At 42.3% G+C, this 18,992-nt stretch overlaps 1 protein-coding gene across 1 annotated transcript; it reads right to left on the bottom strand.

The window, feature by feature from the left end:
• Window positions 1-5,561: 5,561 nt before the first annotated feature.
• Window positions 5,562-18,946, bottom strand: LOC122562690 (uncharacterized). The gene is made up of 4 exons (XM_043715767.2): window positions 18,311-18,946; window positions 8,008-8,137; window positions 6,932-7,065; window positions 5,562-6,476 (listed from the first exon to the last, which is right to left on the bottom strand). The coding sequence occupies exons 1-4, from the start codon at window positions 18,431-18,433 to the stop codon at window positions 5,580-5,582; spliced, it is 1,284 nt and encodes a 427-aa protein (XP_043571702.2). The 5' UTR covers window positions 18,434-18,946; the 3' UTR covers window positions 5,562-5,579.
• Between the last annotated feature and the right edge of the window lie 46 nt (window positions 18,947-18,992).

The raw sequence follows: 18,992 nt of genomic DNA, 5'->3' as shown, positions 1-18,992 counted from the left end.
GCCTGGCATATCTTCCACTGTTGTCATGGCATTCAATCTTGGTTCAATGAAGAATGCAGAAGGATCGGTGAGGAGCAGCATCAAGCATAGCTAAAAATGGTACCAACCTGGTGAAGTTGCAATACAACTAATTTACTGCAAAATAGCATGAGCAATTCCAGAACCAACTTCTACAATCTGGCCACATCCAGTTCATGAGTGATGGTGGAATTTAAACTCCTCACTAGAGGAGGCAGCTCTATAAATATAATCATTTTCAATTATTATGGGTGTGAGAAACTCAGCTCACTCACTTCAATAATTTCAGTCCGAGACAAGATCTGAATCAGTAGTATTGTTTATTACGCTCTTGCAAGAGGGGTGTTGTGTCCACTGTCCACACGGCAGGGACATACGCTCTGAATTCAACTAATACACAATATTTATGTAATTTGTTTCTCTTCTCTCCTCCCCTGTTTACATCTGTTGCTAATCTAAACCCAGCTGTTCATCTCTGAACTTATCCGGCCTTGTCCATGACAAAATGTTTATCTCTGGCCTCACAAGGCCATTCGACCACCTCCCTCTGTAGTCTTATTGTTATTTATCCTTCACTACCATCTGTTTCCGTGCTTACCAAAGCAATATTTCCTTTTATCCTTTTATTCACACCAAGCTTTATGACCTTTTGATGGTGGTCTTTTTTTGTTTTTGCTGAAGCTGGAAACATGCTTGTAACTGTTTGTACAGGCATATCTAGCATAACCTACACCCCTTTCCCTCACAGCACCTTATCTATTTGTGTTTGCAGGCACATTTCATTCTTGTATGCACATTTTAGCTAATGCAAAAACAATTATATATTTCCTTCACATAGTTTTCATTCTTGTTAACTCGGCTCTTGGCTGAAACAATTATACACTGGTGAGTTCATTTACCTTGCATAAACAATTATGGTTGCAGAAGTAACACTGCTTTACCTATATCCCACATGGGGCAGCACATTAATGGAAAAGACATGAAGTATTTGCAAATATCTTCAGTCAGGACTGCTGAGTAGCTGATCTGTCAGCTTCCTGAAAAGATCCTAACAATCACTGATTGTTGAAGATGTTCAATAAATGAGATTCAAATTGGCTAAGTGGCTGAAGGCTGCACAATACTGCAAATACAGGGAGCCCTGACAACATTTCAGCAATAGTACTGAGGATTTGTGTTCCACAACTTGCTGCACCCCTAGCTAATCTGTTCCAGTACGGCTCAATATAATCATCTATGTAATGATGTGAAAAATTGCCAGGTGTTTCCTATACTGTAAAAGAACAAATCCAATCTCCAATCTACTCTTGATCATCAATAAAGTTAGAGAAGGTGTTATCAATGTTGCTATCAAGCAGTATTTGTTTACTAATAATTTGCTTGACAAGGCTCCATTTGAATTCTGCCAGTGGTACTCATTTCCTGAACCTGTTATAGTCTTGATTCAAACATGGACAAAAGAACTGAATTCCGGAGGGGAGGAAAAGAATGACTAATCGATATTAAGGATGCATTTGACCAAGTGTGGCATCAGAAGCCTGTGTAAATCTATTGTCAGTGGGAATAGGAGAAAACTGTTGTTTGGAGTCAAATCAAGCACATAGACACTTGTGGACTTATCTCCAGAAAATCTCTGGAGTTCCTTAGGATAGATTTTTAAAACTTAATCCTATACAGAACATAGAACAGTACAGCATGGTAAAGGCCCTCAATGTTGTACTGTTTAGAGATGTTATTATATACCTCTGGAGCATGAGGACCTTCCTGATTTGCATAATTCCATTTTACATATTGCCTTTTGCCAGCTTAGATGTAGGGAAGCTTTCTGCGATTTGTAATATGGTTATGCATCTAACACCAGAATAGATAAACTACAAAACTGGGAAAAGCATTAAATTTCTCAAACCTTCTGAAGTGAAACTACATGTTTTAAATATCTTTACATATACTCTTGGTACTGTTTATTTTAATTGAAAGCTTGCTGTTATTTTTGTAAACGCAAAAATGCTCAGATGTTCCCTTTATCTAATTTCCTCCTCTTTGAGGCGTTCTATGAAACAAAACAGAGGCAAAGGTTATGATCTGAAATCAGTGAACTTGAAGTTGAGTCCAAAAGAATATTAAGTCATAGAGACGTACAGCATGGAAACAGACCCTTTGGTCCAACTCGTCCATGCCAACCAGATATCCTCACGTAACCTAGTCCCATTTGCCAGCACTTGGCCCATATCCCTCGAAACCCTTCCTATTCACATATCCATCCAGATGCCTTTTAAATGCTGTAATTATACCAATTGTTGGGGAGATTTCACTGGGGTGTTTAATGTAGGGCTAGGGAGGGTGACACTTCCAGCCCTGAAATGGTTAACAACAGCCAAGCGAGCTGCTGCAGGCGACTGCATGACTGCTGGAGCTTGTAAGGGATATGCATAATGTTAATTAAATCTTGGAGCCTGTAAATACCAGCCAGTATCAATTGCCCCATCGAAACTCGGGATTAATAAAGAAACCGATCGGAATCTGTAACTGTTAGACAAGTGTGAATTGCTCTATCGGAACCTGTAACTATTGAGTGTGAATGGCTCTATTTAAGTCTAAAGTTGATAAGTGTAATTGACAATTTAGTTAAACTGAAACTATTGAAAATGGCTAGCCTGTCAGACGCATAGTAATTCCTTGAAACAATGAACTATTGAATACGGGATCGGAACCGCTCCCGGGGATGGCTGAGCCATTGGCAAGCACAGCAGGAGCTGGACAGGCACTTCGATGCGGCCAATAGGAGGACGGATCCCCAGCGCGCGCAGATGAATGGACCAATGGGGAAGGCGAACTGACCGGGGACTCCAGGCAGCACGAAGTATAATTGTGTCAAGTTTGAACGGGAAGACAGAATGCCTTCTCCAATGAATGCATGCTTGTAGATTCGTTGTACCAGTTAAGATTCTGTGAATAAACTGCTGTCTGCGTCTAACCATAGTTGCCAGTGTGAGTCTCTCCTTCCGAAAGAACACGCAAAGACGGGACCCCGCGGGTCCGTCTTAACACAATGATCACCATTTCCTCTGGCAGTTCATTCCATACATGCACCACCCTCTGCGTGAAAATGTTGCCCCTTAGGTCCCTTTCATATCTTTCCCTTCTCACCCTAAACCTCTGCCCTCTAGTTCTGGACTTCCCCCACTCCAGGGAAAAGACCTTGTGTATTATACTATCCATGCTTCTCATGATTATAAGCCCTGCTAAGATTTGCTTTTCCAAAATGCAACACATCACTTTTATCTAAATTAAAACCCATCTGTCAATCCTCAGCCAATTGGCACACAGATCAAGATCTCGTTGTACTCTGAGGTAACCTCCTTTTTGTCCACTACACCTCTAATTTTGGTGTCATCTGCAAATTTATTAACTATACTTCCTATGTTCACGTCTAAATCGTTTATATAAATGTCGAAAAGTAGTGAACCCAGTCCAAAAAGCAACCCTCCACCACCACCTTCTGTCTTCTACCTTCGAGCCTGTATATCCTAAACTAATCTAGTCCCATTTGCCAACACTTGGCCCATATCTCTCTAAACCATTTCTATTCATGTACCCATCCAGATGCCTTTTAAATGTTGAATTTTGTACCAGTCTCCACCACTTACTCTGGCAGCTCATGCCCTACTAACAGCAAATGTTGATTGGGGAAACACTTTTCCAACCTCGAGAAATGGGGCAACAGACTTTCCTCAAGTACCCTCCCCCACCACTGTGACTCATCAATGTTGCAATGTAATTAGCCCCATTATTTTTATCCATATCATTGCAACATATTTGCCTCTCATATTCAAAACCGTTCACCCATATCATTATCACCCAAAGTGACCAGATAAAAGGTGAAATGCTGTTCTTTAAGTTCACTTCACTAAACAATAAGAGTCAACATAAACGAAAAAACTAGTTTAGTGGAGCAAGCAAAAGTTGAACCAATAGAACTGGTCTAGTAGATCTATTGGAGATCTTGCAAGAGATAGGTATAATTGCTGTCTTATTGGTATTTGAGGATTATGAGGTTGGAGACCCTGCTGAGTGACTTGAATGTTTGGTAATAGTCTTGGGAATTCAGAGGAAGTGTTGACATTTGACTCTGCAAGATAAAGATTGGTTCCCTAGACAAAAGCAGCACCAAAGCAAATCTTAGCAGGACTTGTACACTTAATGGTAAGGTCCTAGGGAGTGTTGCTGAACAAAGAGATGTTGGAGTGCAGGTACATAGCTCCTTGAAAGTGGAGTGGCGGGTAGATAGGATAGTGAAGAAGGCGTTTTCCTTTATTGGTCAGAGTTGGGAGGTCATGTTGCAGCTGTACACAGGACATTGGTTAGGCCACTTTTGGAATATTTCGTGCAAATCTGAAACTTGAAACTTGAAAGGGTTCAGAGAAGATTTACAAGGGTGTTGCCAGGGTTGGAGGATTTGAGCTATAGGGAAAGGTTGAATAGGCTGGGGTTTTTTTCCCTGGAGCGTCGGAGGCTGAGAGGTAACCTTATAGAGGTTTACAAAATTATGAGGGGCATGGATAGGACAAATGGACAAAGTCTTTTCCCTGGAGTGGAGGAATCCAGAACTAGAGGGCATAGGTTTATGGTGAGAAGGGAAAGATATAAAAGAGACTGAAGGGGAAACTTTTTCATGCAGAGGGTGGTACGTGTATGGAATGAGCTGCCTGAAGAAGTGGCGTAGGCTAGTACAATTTCAACATTTAAAAGGCATCTAGATGGGTATATGAATAGGAAGGGCTTGGAGGGATATGGGCCGGGTGCTGGCAGGTGGGACTAGATTGGGTTGAGATATCTGGTTGGCATGGACGCGTTGGACTGAAGGGTCTGTTTCCCTGCTGTACATCTCTCTGACTCTATGACACTCTGGTCAGTAGATTTGATGAAAATGTTAGGAATGAATATTACAGTGCAACAAGTTCAGAGGTAGACAAATTAGACAGAGCGAGAGGAGTAGAGAAATTGTGATGGCTGATGTCACATCATCAGTTATCAGTGAAAAGATCGAGAAGAGATAAGGGTCATTACCTATTATTTTACTTTTCTAATCTTAAGTGAAAAAAAATTAATGAGAAATAAAGATACTCATGCATACATAAGAAGGCAAAACTTAAGATGCAGTTCATAGATACATGGATTCTTTGTAGACAATAGAATACTTTGATAGATCTGTAGTTTAATATCCATATCATTTTAACTAGTAGATTCAAATAAGGTCCAGATCCACAATATATGAACTTGTCTCCTTTTCACTCACTGCGTGTCTCCTACATTTTCTGTTTTTATTTCAGACAACTAGTGTCTGCTTCTTGTTTCTCTCAGACTTAGTCCATTGCTCAGATTATCCCATCCACCCCTGATAACAAACCAAGGTTTATGATAATTGAGATTTAGCAAAAATAACATTTCCAAATCTCTTTGCAGATTCTGAAATTATTTATTGCTCAACATCACATAACATCTTCAAAATATATCTAAATTTAAGCATTGATATCTAGGTTAAGTCCTGTTCAACCTCCTATTTATTTACAGATCAAACTAGAATACAGTACATGAGCAACACCAGTGATTAGATTATGATTAGCAAACTCTAATATAAGCAGCACAATTGGATATTCACTTTGCCGTTTCCACAATGCAGAATTATCATCAAGCCCCATCCAGCTTAACAGCAAAACCTTCATTGCTTCAGGAAATAATTTATCTACCAAATCCTCAGCAGGTGGCAAGTCTGTGATTCTGTCGATGTGAGTTGTTTTAAACTCTTCTACTTGCTTGCTGATCAAGCCATTAGCAGAATAAAATTGATGTCCCAACCAGTTACTTACACTATAAAGCATGTGACTACAATAAATGGAATTAGCTCCCGTTGCAGTGGTTTCTGTTTTGACAATGATGTCTTGAAGATGTGTCAGCAGTTGTAGCATCATATCAGCCAATTTCTGTGCAGATATATTTTCACCTATTAGGAGTTCTACAAAATCAAGCAACTGTCTAATTGTTTTCTCATGTTCCTTTTGTATTTGAAATGGTAAAACTTTAAAAGCCTGATAAACTGATCTAAATCTAATAGACAAAGAATCATATTCCAAAGCCTCCACATTTAATTGGTTATCCGCACAAGGTTTTTCAGTTTCCAGTAGAATTCTTTCTTCTTGCATACAATAGTTATGGTCATCCTGATTAACAATGATGTTATTGTGGGTAGAATCCAAAGGTGAAGCAGCTGTCCTATATACATTGATATCAGGTTCAGGATTACCACCTTGAATGCTTGAATGCAATGCATTATAACTTCTGTTGTCACTTATTTCAAGAGTGTGTTTTTCAAGCAATCCTTCTTTAGGGTAATTTTGCAGAATCTTAATATCATACTTTTCATTCAGATTAGGGTCATTTATCCTTGCTTTCCACAAATCCTATAAAGAAAAAAAAAGTAGTTCAAAGTATCAACTTTCCTCGTTGATTGAAAACTAACTTGCATTAATTTTCATCAGAGCTGAGCACATCCTTTGTCAATGTAGGTAAATTAGGAATTCAGCAATTTGTCAAGACATGTCATTCATTAGTCAAAACCCACAATTGTGGACAATGGTCCTCCAGGTTTGTATTACAGTACTATAATCTCCCTGCACAGAACTTGTTCAGGAGTAACATTTTAATTAAGTCATCAAAAAACATTTTAATTATTGTAAAATACTAGAGTTTTGTATTGCAATATCCAAATTAATAGAGCACATAGGGAAAGAAGTATCATTTTAAGTTGTATATACATGAAAATATATGATGCCAAATAGTGCTTTTCAGCTCAGAATAATTCAATAACTTAAAAATCTTTTACAAATGACATATTTCTTTCAAATGCTAATAGTACCTGAAGTACAACAAGGACTTCTAACTGTTGGTCTTTCGTGTACATTTCAAAAGCAACTTGAAACAGTCCCTGAATGCTGTAAAACCACAAATTGTTCACCACAGTTGGTACCTTCAATCCTTCAAATCGAAATTCTGAAAGTAAACAATTGTAAAAATTATAAATGTGTGTAGAAGAGAAGTGCAGAAGAACCATTATGGAAAGGGGCTGCAATTAACTTTCTTTTATGGATAACCTTCCGATTTGAATGGCTGCAAAGGAGATAACAGCAGAGGCCATCATCAGAAATAGGGAGAACATTGAAAAAAAACAAGGATAGCAGTGAGGGCAATGCCACACATAGAAGTGGTAAAAAGCTGGTCACAAAATAGCCAATTACAAGTATACAAACATACAAATTTAGAACGGGGGTAGGCCATTCGTATCATCAAGTCTGCTCTGCCATTCAATATGATCATGGTTGATCTGATTGTGACCTTAACCACAAATTCTCACCTACTCTGATAATCTCTGACCATCTTGTTCATTAAGATGTCAAAGAAAGTTATGAGCAAACTGTATAGCAGTCTGGTTGCACCAGATCCTGAGTACTATGTCAAGTTCTTGTCAGCAAAACAAAGAAATGGAGACATTTAAGCCTGGAAATAAAGCAAGGAAGAGAAAAAAACACTGTCAATTCTTATGAAAGGGTATTTGAATTATGAAAAACTAAAAATTATTTTATGTAAAGATATATAAGGATTTTCAGAACTGATATTAAAAGTTTTTTTTGTGCAAAGAATGATCACTACAGGCACTGGATATCCAAATGGTAAGGTACAGCTGAATGAAATTATTCAAGGAAGAATTGGTTAAGAAGCAATGGAAAAACTTTAGGTTCTTTCTGATCATCAAAATAGGAATGATAACTAAACTGGGTTAAGTAGTCTCCACCGTCCTTAATTATCTTGGAAGCAGGATGTAGCTGAAGTAAGTCATGAAACATTAAAGAAACATTTTCCTCACAGATTTGCAAACATTTGTTTGAATATCCTTGTTAATTAATTGCTACATTAAAAAGAAAATGAATATAATACCTGCACCAAAGCTGAGCTTGGTTGCTAATCCTTTCTTTGCAAATCTTGCATGGATTCTTGGATGATTTTCAGTGCGGATGCCAGTTTTTGCAACAACATCAGCACCAAGAAAAAGAGGTGTCAAGTTCGCCTGAAGATGATGGAAAGAGGAATTAAAATTGTAAGAATTGTCTATTACTCAATTCAAATCCATGGTCTTTTTCTTTTGTTAATTTTTCATGCATCATACCACATTCTTACTGAGGTAATTCTTCACAAGACTTAACAAACAAATACTTGAGCAAGGTAGGTTTGCTATTTTCCAATAATCAGCCAATATGGCTCACCGTTAATGTTTTTTTGGGATGGGGGATGGTTAGATCGGTCATGGCTGTGACTGAGAATCTTCTGATTCAATTCCTTGTTAATGCATAAGAAGGAAGATTAATTTTTGTTGAACAAATATTGGGAAACCTACGAATGCCTCGTCCTGCTCAGTTAAGTGATTTTAATGTACTAACTTCCACTAATAGCCCACTGCACATGCAGATCCTAATTGTTTAGTTTTTGCAAACCTGTAATTAATTTCTCCAGGCTAAGGAATTTAGTACCAAAAACATAACATATCAGCTAAACTAAAATTTTACTTTTGCATTTTTTTTTCAATGATTGGGTTTGCTATTTCCTATCCTAAAGTGGTATCAGGAGAGAGTATTGGCTTTAATGTAGTTTAATATGGAGAATTTTGAGGACGGTGATAACTTTCACACATTTTATACTCAAGTAACCAAAAACTACTTTACTTTTCAACCATGAAAGCATCCCTTAAAGTTTAGGACACACCATCAATAAAAGTGGATATTTATAGAATATAAAGAAGGATACCATCACAGCCCACAGTGAAAGTCCCATGACGAAGAGACTTTCACAATATTTAGAATGGGCTTAAAGGTGTGTGATGAGGTGAACAAAAAAATGATCTTGCACTTCATAGACACAGTAACTAGATAGAACCTACCAACAATAATATACAGTACAGAGAAAATAGTAATAATGGATAAGTAATGGAAAAATAGATACAGACCAGACTGGGATACCAGTTAAATTCTGAACTGACAGTAAGGTAGGAGGTAAGAGAGTTTGGATCTAGTGGATAAATGTGAAAATATAATATTGTGGTATTGAATAGCACAAAGTTTTTTAAAAAATCACCCGTAAAAGATGAAATGCGTCATAAAATACTATGAAGCCAATCAAGTTGTAAATTAGCATCTGGGCTGGCATGTGCAGTCCATGTAAAGAACTCACTGCAAATGGTTGGGGTCAATTGTGTGTATTGTGATTTATATGGACTTCGGTAAGGTGTTTGACAAGGTTCCCCATGGTAGACTGGTTAGCAAGGTTCGATCTCATGGAATACCAGGAGAATTAGCCATTTGGATACAGAACTAGCTCAAAGGTAGAAGACAGAGGGTGATGGTGGTGGGTTGTTTTTCAGACTGGAGGCCTGTGACCAGTGGAGTGCCATAAGGATCGGTGCTGGGTCTATTGCTTTTGTCATTAACATAAAAGTTTGCAGAAGACACCTAAATTAGAGGTGTAGTGAACAGTGAAGAAGGTTACCTCAGATTACAAAGGGACCTTGATCAGATTGGCCAATGGGCTGAGGGGTAGCAGATGAAGTTTAAGTTTGATAAATTTGAAGTGCCTCATTTTGGGAAAGTGAATCTTAGCAGGACTTATACACTTAATGGTAAGGTCCTGGGTAGTGTTGCTGAACAAAGAGACCTTGGAGTTCAGATTCATACCTCCTTGAAAGGATAGTGAGCAAGGTATGATTTCCTTTATTAGTCAAAGAGTATTGAGCACAGGAGTTGGGAGGTCACGTTGCAACTATACAGGACATTGGTTAGGACACTTTTGGAATATTGTGTGCAATTCTGGTCTCCTTCCTATTGGAAGGATGTTGTGAAACTTGAAAGGGTTCAGAAAACATTTACAAGGATGTTACCAGGGTTGGAAAGGTTGAATAGGCTGGGGCTGTTTTCCCTGGAGCGCAGAGGCTGAGGGGTGACTTTATAGAGGTTTATAAAATCATGAGGGGCATGGATGGGATAAATAGACAAAGTCTTTTCCCTGGGGTGGGGGAGTCCAGAACTAGAGAGCATAGGTTTATGGTGAGAGGAGAAAGATATAAAAGAGACCTAAGGATCAACTTTTTCACGCAGAAAGTGGTTCATGTATGGAATGAGCTGCCAGAGGAAGTGGTGGCAGCTGGTATAATTGCAACATTTAAAAGGCATCTGGATGAGTACATGAATAGGTAGGATTTGGAGGGACATGGGCTGGGTGCTGGCAAGTGGGACTAGATTAGATTGAGATATCTGGTCAGCATGGACAGTTTGGACTGAAGGGTCTGTTTCTGTGCCATACATCTTGATGACTCTATCAACTGGTTTTCGGGAGAAAGCCAAATTTTTTTTCGGAAGCAGAGTAAATCATTCCCTGACTTCAGAAGGGGATACCAATTAACTTCAACTTTTCAGAGCACTTGAATACATTACATGGAGTGAGTAAGGCATTAATTAAGGCTAATGTTTCACAAAAAGCTTGGCAAGCCGTATGGCACTATTTAAAGCTATCAGAAGTAAACTAATAAACTTTAATTCAAAGGCACATACTGTATCACGAGAGAAGATCAGAAAGAATGGAAAGGTCCAGGTAAGGTACAGATAGTGATGGAAAAGCAGCAATTTTACAGCATGGCACCCAAATTTTTCAGGCCACATTCTTTGAAGTTACTTGATTCTAATTACACAGAATGTTATGCTGCGCTCTTTAGGGCAGTGCTCATTCAACAAAGAGTATGCGAGCATAAGAGGTACAATTAGTAAGTTTGCAGATGACACCAAAATTGGAGGTGTCGTGGACAGCAAAGAGGGATACCTCAGATTACAACAGGATCTTGACCAGATGGGCCAATGGGCTAAGAAGTGGCAGATGAAGTTTAATTCAGATAAATGCGAGGTGCTGCATTTTGGGAAAGCAAATCTTAGCAGGACTTATACACTTAATGGTAAGGTTCTAGGGAGTGTTGCTGAACAAAGAGACCTTGGAGTGCAGATTCATAGCTTCTTGAAAGTGGAGTTGTAGGTAGATAGGATAGTGAAGAAGACGTTTGGTATGCTTTCCTTTATTGGTCAGAGTATTGAGTACAGGAGTTGGGAGGTCATTTGCGGCTGTACAGGACATTGGTTAGGCCACTGTTGAAATATTGTGTGCAATTCTGGTCTCCTTCCTATCAGAAAGATGTTGTGAAACTTGAAAGGGTTCAGAAAAGATTTGCAAGGATGTTGCCAGGGTTGGAGGATCTGAGCTACAGGGAGAGGCTGAACAGGCTGGGGTCATTTTCCCTGGAGCGTCGGAGGCTGAGGGGTGACCTTATAGAGGTTTACAAAATTATGAGGGGCATGGATAGGATAAATAGACAAAGTCTTTTCCCTGGAGTTGGGGAGTCCAGAACTAGAGGGCATAGGTTTATGGTGAGAGGGGAAAGATATAAAAGAGACCTGAGGGGCAACTTTTTCACACAGAGGTTGGTATGTGTATGGAATGAGCTGCCAGAGGATGTGGTGGAGGCTGGTACAATTGCAACATTTAAGAGGCATTTGGATGGGTATATGAATAGGAAGGGTTTGGAGGGATATGGGCCGGGTGCTGGCAGGTGGGACTAGATTGGGTTGAGATATCTGGTCGGCATGGATGGGTTGGACCGAAGGGTCTGTTTCCATGCTGTACATCTCTATGACTCTAATTAATACTGCTAGAGTGAAGGAAATGTTGTGAGAAAAAAGGTATTTCTGAAATGAACTGAATAGATACAATTTCACCAACTGTCAGACTGCTTTATAAACAGAAATGCTTGCCCTATGAAATTATTCTGTTGTTGAAGAAGGATGTTTTGTTTTATGATGAGAACACAATGTTGGGAACATGGATTTTGTGTTGTAAGAATATGGATCGCAATTTTTCTTTAATTGCTGTTTAATTATTTTCTACGTGCAAAAAAAAGTTAAAAAATATGAGGTATGTTAATGACTCCTTTAAGTTCAAAATCATACAGCACTAGGTTATAGTCTAACAGGTTTATTTGGAAGCACTAGCTTTCAACGCACTGCTCCTTTATCATACACGGTGTACGCTGCAGGTACTCATGTGACTCGGCCAATGTTGTCTATCTCATACCCTGTAGGCAAGGATGCTTAAAGTCAAGAGTATGGTGTTGGAAAAGCACAGAGGATCAGGAAGCATCCAAGGAGTAGGAGAATCAAATGTTTCGGGCATAAGCCCTTCATCAGGAATGAGGCTTATTGGCTCGGGGGCTGAATGATAAATGTGAGGGGGAGGGGGATGGTAGCTGAGAAAGTGATAGGTAGATGAAGGTGAGGGAGAAGGCGATAATGTGGGGGGAGGGGAAATGAGGAAAATGTTGAAGTCCACATTGATCCCCTATGGTTGCAGGGTCCCAAGGCAGAATATGAGGTGTTCTTCCTCCAGGTGTCAGGTGGTGAGGGTTTGGCAATGGAGGAGGCCCAGGACTGCATTTCCTTGATGGAGTGGGAGGAGGAATTGAAGTGCTCAGCCACAGGGTGGTGGGGTTGGTGGGTGCAGGTATCCCAGAGATGTTCTCTGAAGCGATTTGTAAGTAGGCGTCCTGTCTCCCGGATGTCGAGGATACCACATTGGGTGCAACGGTGTAGGTTGGTGGGCGGCATGGATCTGATGAGGGAGACACGGAGGGAATGGTCTCACTGGAACGCTGATAGGGGTGGGAAGGGAACTACGTCTCTGGTGGTGTGGTCCATTTGTATGTGGCGGAATTGGCTGAGGATGCTGTGATGCATGCGGAGGTTGGTAGCATGGAAGGTGAAGACGTGGGGGGTGGTTTCTGTCTTTGCTGCGTTGGGAGAGGTGGGGTTCAAGGGCGGTGATGTGGGAGATGGAGGGGACGCACTCGAGGGCATCGTTGACCACGTGAGAGGAAATTGCGATCTTGAAAGAAGGACACCATCTGGGATTTTTTTCAGGTGAAATTGGTCATTCTGGGAACAGATGTGGAGGAGTCGGAGGAATTGGAAAAAAGGGATGCCGTTTTTACAGGAGGTAGGGTAGAAGAAGATGTAGTCTAGGTAGTTGTGGGAATCGATTGGGTTGTAGTAGATGTCTGTAATTAGTTGATCCAGGAAGGGGAGGGAGGTGTCCAAGATGGTCCAGGTGAATTTGAGGTTAGGGTGAAAGGTGTTGATGAAGCGGATGTTTAACCTCCTTGTGGAAGCATAAGGTAGCGCCGATACAGTCATCACTGTAGCGGAGACACAGGTGGGGGTGGTACTGGTGTAACTGTGGAAGATGGACTGTTCCACGTACCCAACAGAGGCAGACATAGCTTGGCCCCATGTGGGTGCCCATGGCTATCCCTTTGGTTTGGAGGATGCCCCTAGGCATAGCACATTGGCAAGACCAAGCAGACGCTACAACAATGGATGAATGAACACCACGCAACAATCACCAAACAGGGGTGTTCCTTCCCAGTCGGGGACATTCAGCCTCGGATCTTTGGGTGACCATCCTCCAAGGCAGACTTCAGGATAGGCAATAACACAAAGTGCTGAAAATGGGTTGCTGGAACAGCGCAGCAGGTCAGGCAGCATCCAGGGAACAGGAGAATCGACGTTTCGGGCATAAGCCCTTCTTCAGGAATGAGGAAAGTGTGTCCAGCAGGCTAAGATAAAAGGTAGGGAGGAAGGACTTGGGGGAGGGGCGTTGGAAATACGATAGGTGGAAAGAGGTCAAGGTGAGGGTGATAGGTCAGAGTGGGGTGGGGGCAGAGAGGTCAGGAAGAAGATTGCAGGTTAGGAAGGCGGTGCTGAGTTCGAGGGATTTGACTGAGACAAGGTGGGGGGGAGGGGAAAATGAGGAAACTGGTGAAATCCGAGTTCATCCCTTGTGGTTGGAGGGTTCCTAGGTGGAAGATGAGGCGCTCTTCCTCCAACCGTCGTGTGGCTGAAGAGCTTCTGTGCAGAGGAGATGACTTGGGGTGTGCAGTGAGAGAGGGACTCACTGAAATCTTTGTAGAGGGAGGAAGAGAGCTTCTTCAAGGAAGGCATCCTTGTAAGAGGATTTGCAGTAGGTTAAAATCTTCGAGGAGAAAGTGAGATCTGCAGATGCTGGAGATCAGAGCTAAAAATGTGTTGCTGGAACAGTGCAGCAGGTCATGCAGCATCCAAGGAACAGGAGAATCAACGTTTCAGACATAAGCCCTTCTTCAGGAATGAGGAAAGTATCTTAGCCTGTTGGAGCAATCTTCTTCCTGACGTCTCCGCCCCCACCCCACTCTGACCTATCACCCTCACCTTGACCTCTTTCCACCTATCGCATTTCCAACGCCCCTCCCCCGTCCCTCCTCCCTACCTTTATCTTAGCCTGTTGGACACACTTTCCTCATTCCTGAAGAAGGGCTTATGCCCGAAACGTCGATTCTCCCGTTCCCTGGATGCTGCCTGACCTGCTGCGCTGTTCCAGCAACACATTTTCAGCTCTGATCTCCAGCATCTGCAGTCCTCACTTTCTCCAATAACACAAAGTGGCCAAGCAGAGACTGATGGCCAAGTTCGGTACCCATGAGGATGGCCTCAACCAGGACTCTGGGTTCATGGCATCACCCAAACCACACCTTATAGGCTTATATTCTATTGCACTCACACAGACACTTTAACAACCTTTCACACGTGCAAACACACACTCATTCACATGCACACTCACTCTCTCATGCAGGCGCACACACATACAAGTCAATGAGGTGAATTTGCATTTGCAGATACATTCTATTTTGCTTCAAAGATGCACAATCTGCTGGCAGTCAATGCATGTAATAGTTTATAAATTCCACTTTGGAAATAGAACCTGTCTGACTCAAAATTAGGAATCAGACAGACTAACCTCACACTTTTAATGCATTGTCTGAGCTGAGATGTCACCTTTTGTTACAAAAACCTAAGTTATCTTGAGAAGGTGACTTAAAAGTAGTTTTGGGATTTATATATTAATGAACCGAAACCTGCAACTCATTCTAAAAGATGAAAGACTTAACAGCAATCCAGGTTTGATCAATGTATCATTTCAGTTGCATGACACTGTAATCTTTTGCTATAAATTCTGTGTCTTATGGTCTTATTCTCCAAACCACCCGATGAAGGAGCAGCGCTCCGAAAGCTAATGCTTCCAAATAAACCTACTGGACTATAACCTGACTAAACCATCCATAACCTCATCACCTCAGGGGATCTGCCTCCAACCTCATAGTCCCACAACCCCGCACCACCAGTTTCTACCTTCCGCCCAAAATCCACAAACCTGACTGCCCCGGCCGACCCATTGTCTCAGGCTGCTCCTGCCCCACCGAACTCATCTCTGCATACCTCAACACGGTCCTGTCACCCTTAGTCCAGAACTCCCCACCTACGTTCAGGACACCACCCACGCCCTTCACGATTTTCACTTCCCCGGCCCCCAACGTCTTATCTTCACCATGGACATCCAGTCCCTATACACCTCCATTCCCCATCACGGAGGCCTCAAAGCCCTCCGCTTCTTCCTTTTCCGCCGAACCAACCAGTACCCTTCCACTGACACCCTCCTTCGACTGTCTGAACTGGTCCTTACTCTGAACAACTTCTCTTTCCAATCCTCCCACTTCCTCCAAACCAAAGGAGTAGCCATGGGCACCCGCATGGGCCCAGCTATGCCTGCCTCTTCGTTGGATATGTGGAACAGTCCATCTTCCGCAGCTACATTGGCACCACCTCTCACCTTTTCCTCCGCTACATCGATGACTGTATTGGTGCTACCTCGTGCTCCCATGAGGAGGTTTAACAGTTCATCCACTTTACGAACACCTTCCACCCCGACCTCAAATTTACCTGGACCGTCTCAGACTCCTCCCTCCCCTTCCGAGACCTCTCCATTTCTATCTTGGGCAACCGACTCAACACAGACATTTACTATAAACCAACCAACTCCCACAGCTACCTAGATTACACCTCCTCCCACCCTGCCCCCTGTAAAAACGCCATCCCATATTCCCAATTCCTTCGCCTCCGCCACATCTGCTCCCAGGAGGACCAATTCCAATACCGAACAACCCAGATGGCCTCCTTCTTCAAAGACCGCAATTTCCCCTCAGACGTGGTTGACGATGCTCTCCACCGCATCTCCTCCACTTCCTGCTCCTCCGCCCTTGAACCCCGCACCTCCAATCGCCACCAGGACAGAACCCCCACTGGTCCTCACCTACCAATCCACCAACCTCCAGATACACCGTATCATCCTTTGTCATTTCCGCCACCTCCAAACAGACCCCACCACCAAGGATATATTTCCCTCCCCTCTCCTAACACCGTTCCGGAAAGACCACTCCCTCCGCGATTCCCTCGTCAGGTCCATACCCCCCACCAACCCAACCTCCACTCCCGGCACCTTTCCCTGCAACTGCAAGAAATGCAAAACTTGCACCCACACCTCCCCCCTCACTTCCCTCCAAGGCCCCAAGAGATCCTTCCATATCCGTCACAAATTCACCTGCACCTCCACATACACCATTTACTGCATCCACTGCACCCAATATGGCCTCCTCTACATTGGGGAGACAGGCTGCCTACTTGCAGAACGTTTCAGAGAACACCTCTGGGACACCCACACCAACCCATGGCTGAACACTTTAACTCCCCCTCCTACTCCGCCAAGGACATACAGGTCCTGGACTTCCTCCATCGCCAGACCACGGCAACACGACGCCTGGAGGAAGAGCGCCTCATCTTCCGCCTAGGAACCCTCCAACCACAAGGGATGAATGCAGATTTCTCCAGCTTCCTCATTTCCCCTCCCCCCACCTTATCTCAGTCCCAACCCTCGGACTCAGCACCGCCTTCTTGCCCTGCAATCTTCTTCCTGACCTCTCCGTCCTCACCCCCTCTCCGGCCTATCACCCACACCTTAACCTCCATCCACCTAGCTCATTCCCAACGCCCCTCCCCCAAATCCCTCCTCCCTACCTTTTACCTTAGCCTGCTTGGCACACCTTCCTCATTCCTGAAGAAGGGCTTATGCCCAAAACGTGGATTCTCCTGCTCCTTGGATGCTGCCTGACCTGCTGCGCTTTTCCAGCAAAACATTTTTCAGCTCTGATCTCCAGCATCTGCAGTCCTCACTTTCTCATGGTTGATTATAACCTGGCGTAGTGTGATTTTTAATCGATTGTCCACTCCAGTCCAACACCGGCTCCTCCACATCATCCTTTAAGTTCAAGTGGGAAGGTGATGGCCTTCTGGTATTATCGCTGGACTATTCATCCAGAAATTCAGGTAACGTTCTCAGGACACAGGTTTGAATACCACCTTAGCAGATAGTGGAAATTGAATTTCATAAATATCAGGAATTAACAACCTAACAAGGACCACAAAACCACTGCTGATTGAAGGAAAACCCCATCTAATTCACTAACATCTGCCCTACATGCAACTCCAGACACAGAGCAATGTAGTTACTCTAAATTGCCCTGTGAAATAGCCTGGCAAGCCACTCAGTTGTATCAATTGGTATGAAGTTTCAATAAAGAAAATTAAATCAGGCGGACCATCTGGTATTGGAAATGACAATGGCAATAAAGGTTGGGAAATGGGGACCAAATCAATGTTTTTAATTGATGGAGTTCATCAATAAACACATCGATTTGTACCCCATTTCCCAATCTCTGAGAAGAAGAACCGGAAATGATATCACCCACCTTAACAGACCAAGACACATAAATAGATAGTGGGACTGAACACCAGTGTTTCACCGGAGGCTCACTTATGATGTTACCTAGTATGGCAACAAAACATCTGAAAACAAACCTTCCAGCTCAGCAAGGAAGCTTACAAACTGATTCATATTTTTACTTATTTGAACATTGCAAGAAAGCAATAATTCAGATATACATTGCTTTAGCATTTTCAATTGTTATGGATAGAGAAACTACACTAAAACCAACACTTTATCCATTCTAATTATTTTCCATTTTCCAAAATATAAACTTTTATATTGTATAAACTAAGTTGACGAATATGATACATGTTAAAATTACAGCTGTCATCTTACCCTTTTCTGTTTAATAATGGGCATTTTAAAAGTTAGTGAATTCACACTTTATCATCCAAAATCGTAAGACATTTAAATGCTGTGAGAAAACAACAAACACTCTAATTTTATTAATTTAGATAACACGAACCTTCGCCTGAAACTCTTGACACACATTAACTGAATTGGGAGGACTCAAGAATACATATCTGAATTTCCGGAGACCCACACTCCATTCTGGTAAACGCAGGGGAAAACGTTCAACAGTTGCCATGATTAATTTTTTTGCAACATTCCTTGGAGGAACAGAATTAGTCAGATCTCACGATGAAGTTGGTTCCTGTTCCGAGAGAAACTCCAAGATTAAAAAGGTACGTTTTAAATGCGTAAGACTAATGAACTCTTGAATGAGAAAGACGACTGTCCCCGATACTGTCGCTCCTCGTCAGTAAGTGATCCAGGCCCACCAAAATCTCAATCGTTCTCAGAGTCACAGATGTATTACAGCGTAGAAGGAGGTCGTTCGGCCCATCGTGTCTCTGCCGGTTCTATTTCCTAGAACAATTCTCCTGCCCTTTCTGCCAGTTCTTGACTTGGAAATTGAACTAGCATTTCACATATTGCGCTGCCAGCTTTTTCTGCATGTTAACAGCTGGTCTTAACATTGACGGAAGACTCACGAACGCGGCTCTCTCACTAATGTGAGACCACGATGCTGCATTCGTATGAGCAGTCAGAACAACAGACGGTTAATAAACGGTTCCGTCAATCACCACGAAACCAGCCCGAAGGGTCACAATGGCCTGCACTCTGAACCCCGCCCTTTAACCCGA

The sequence above is a fragment of the Chiloscyllium plagiosum genome, unplaced genomic scaffold (assembly GCF_037043375.1).
Source record: "Chiloscyllium plagiosum isolate Xiang-an unplaced genomic scaffold, Cpla_swu_hap1 HiC_scaffold_24, whole genome shotgun sequence".
NCBI lineage: Eukaryota > Metazoa > Chordata > Chondrichthyes > Orectolobiformes > Hemiscylliidae > Chiloscyllium > Chiloscyllium plagiosum.
The sequence above is the reverse complement of the archived record's forward strand: the minus strand, read 5'-3'. Positions and strand labels throughout refer to the sequence as shown.

Coding starts and splice junctions, on each gene's coding strand:
- LOC122562690 (XM_043715767.2), bottom strand. CDS start 18,433: ATGGCAACTGTTGAACGTTTTCCCCTGCGTTTACCAGAATGGAGTGTG. Junction 8,138..18,310: donor GTCAAGAGTTTCAGGCGAAG/GTTCGTGTTATC, acceptor CATCATCTTCAG/GCGAACTTGACACCTCTTTT. Junction 6,477..6,931: donor AAGTCCTTGTTGTACTTCAG/GTACTATTAGCA, acceptor TTTTCTTTATAG/GATTTGTGGAAAGCAAGGAT.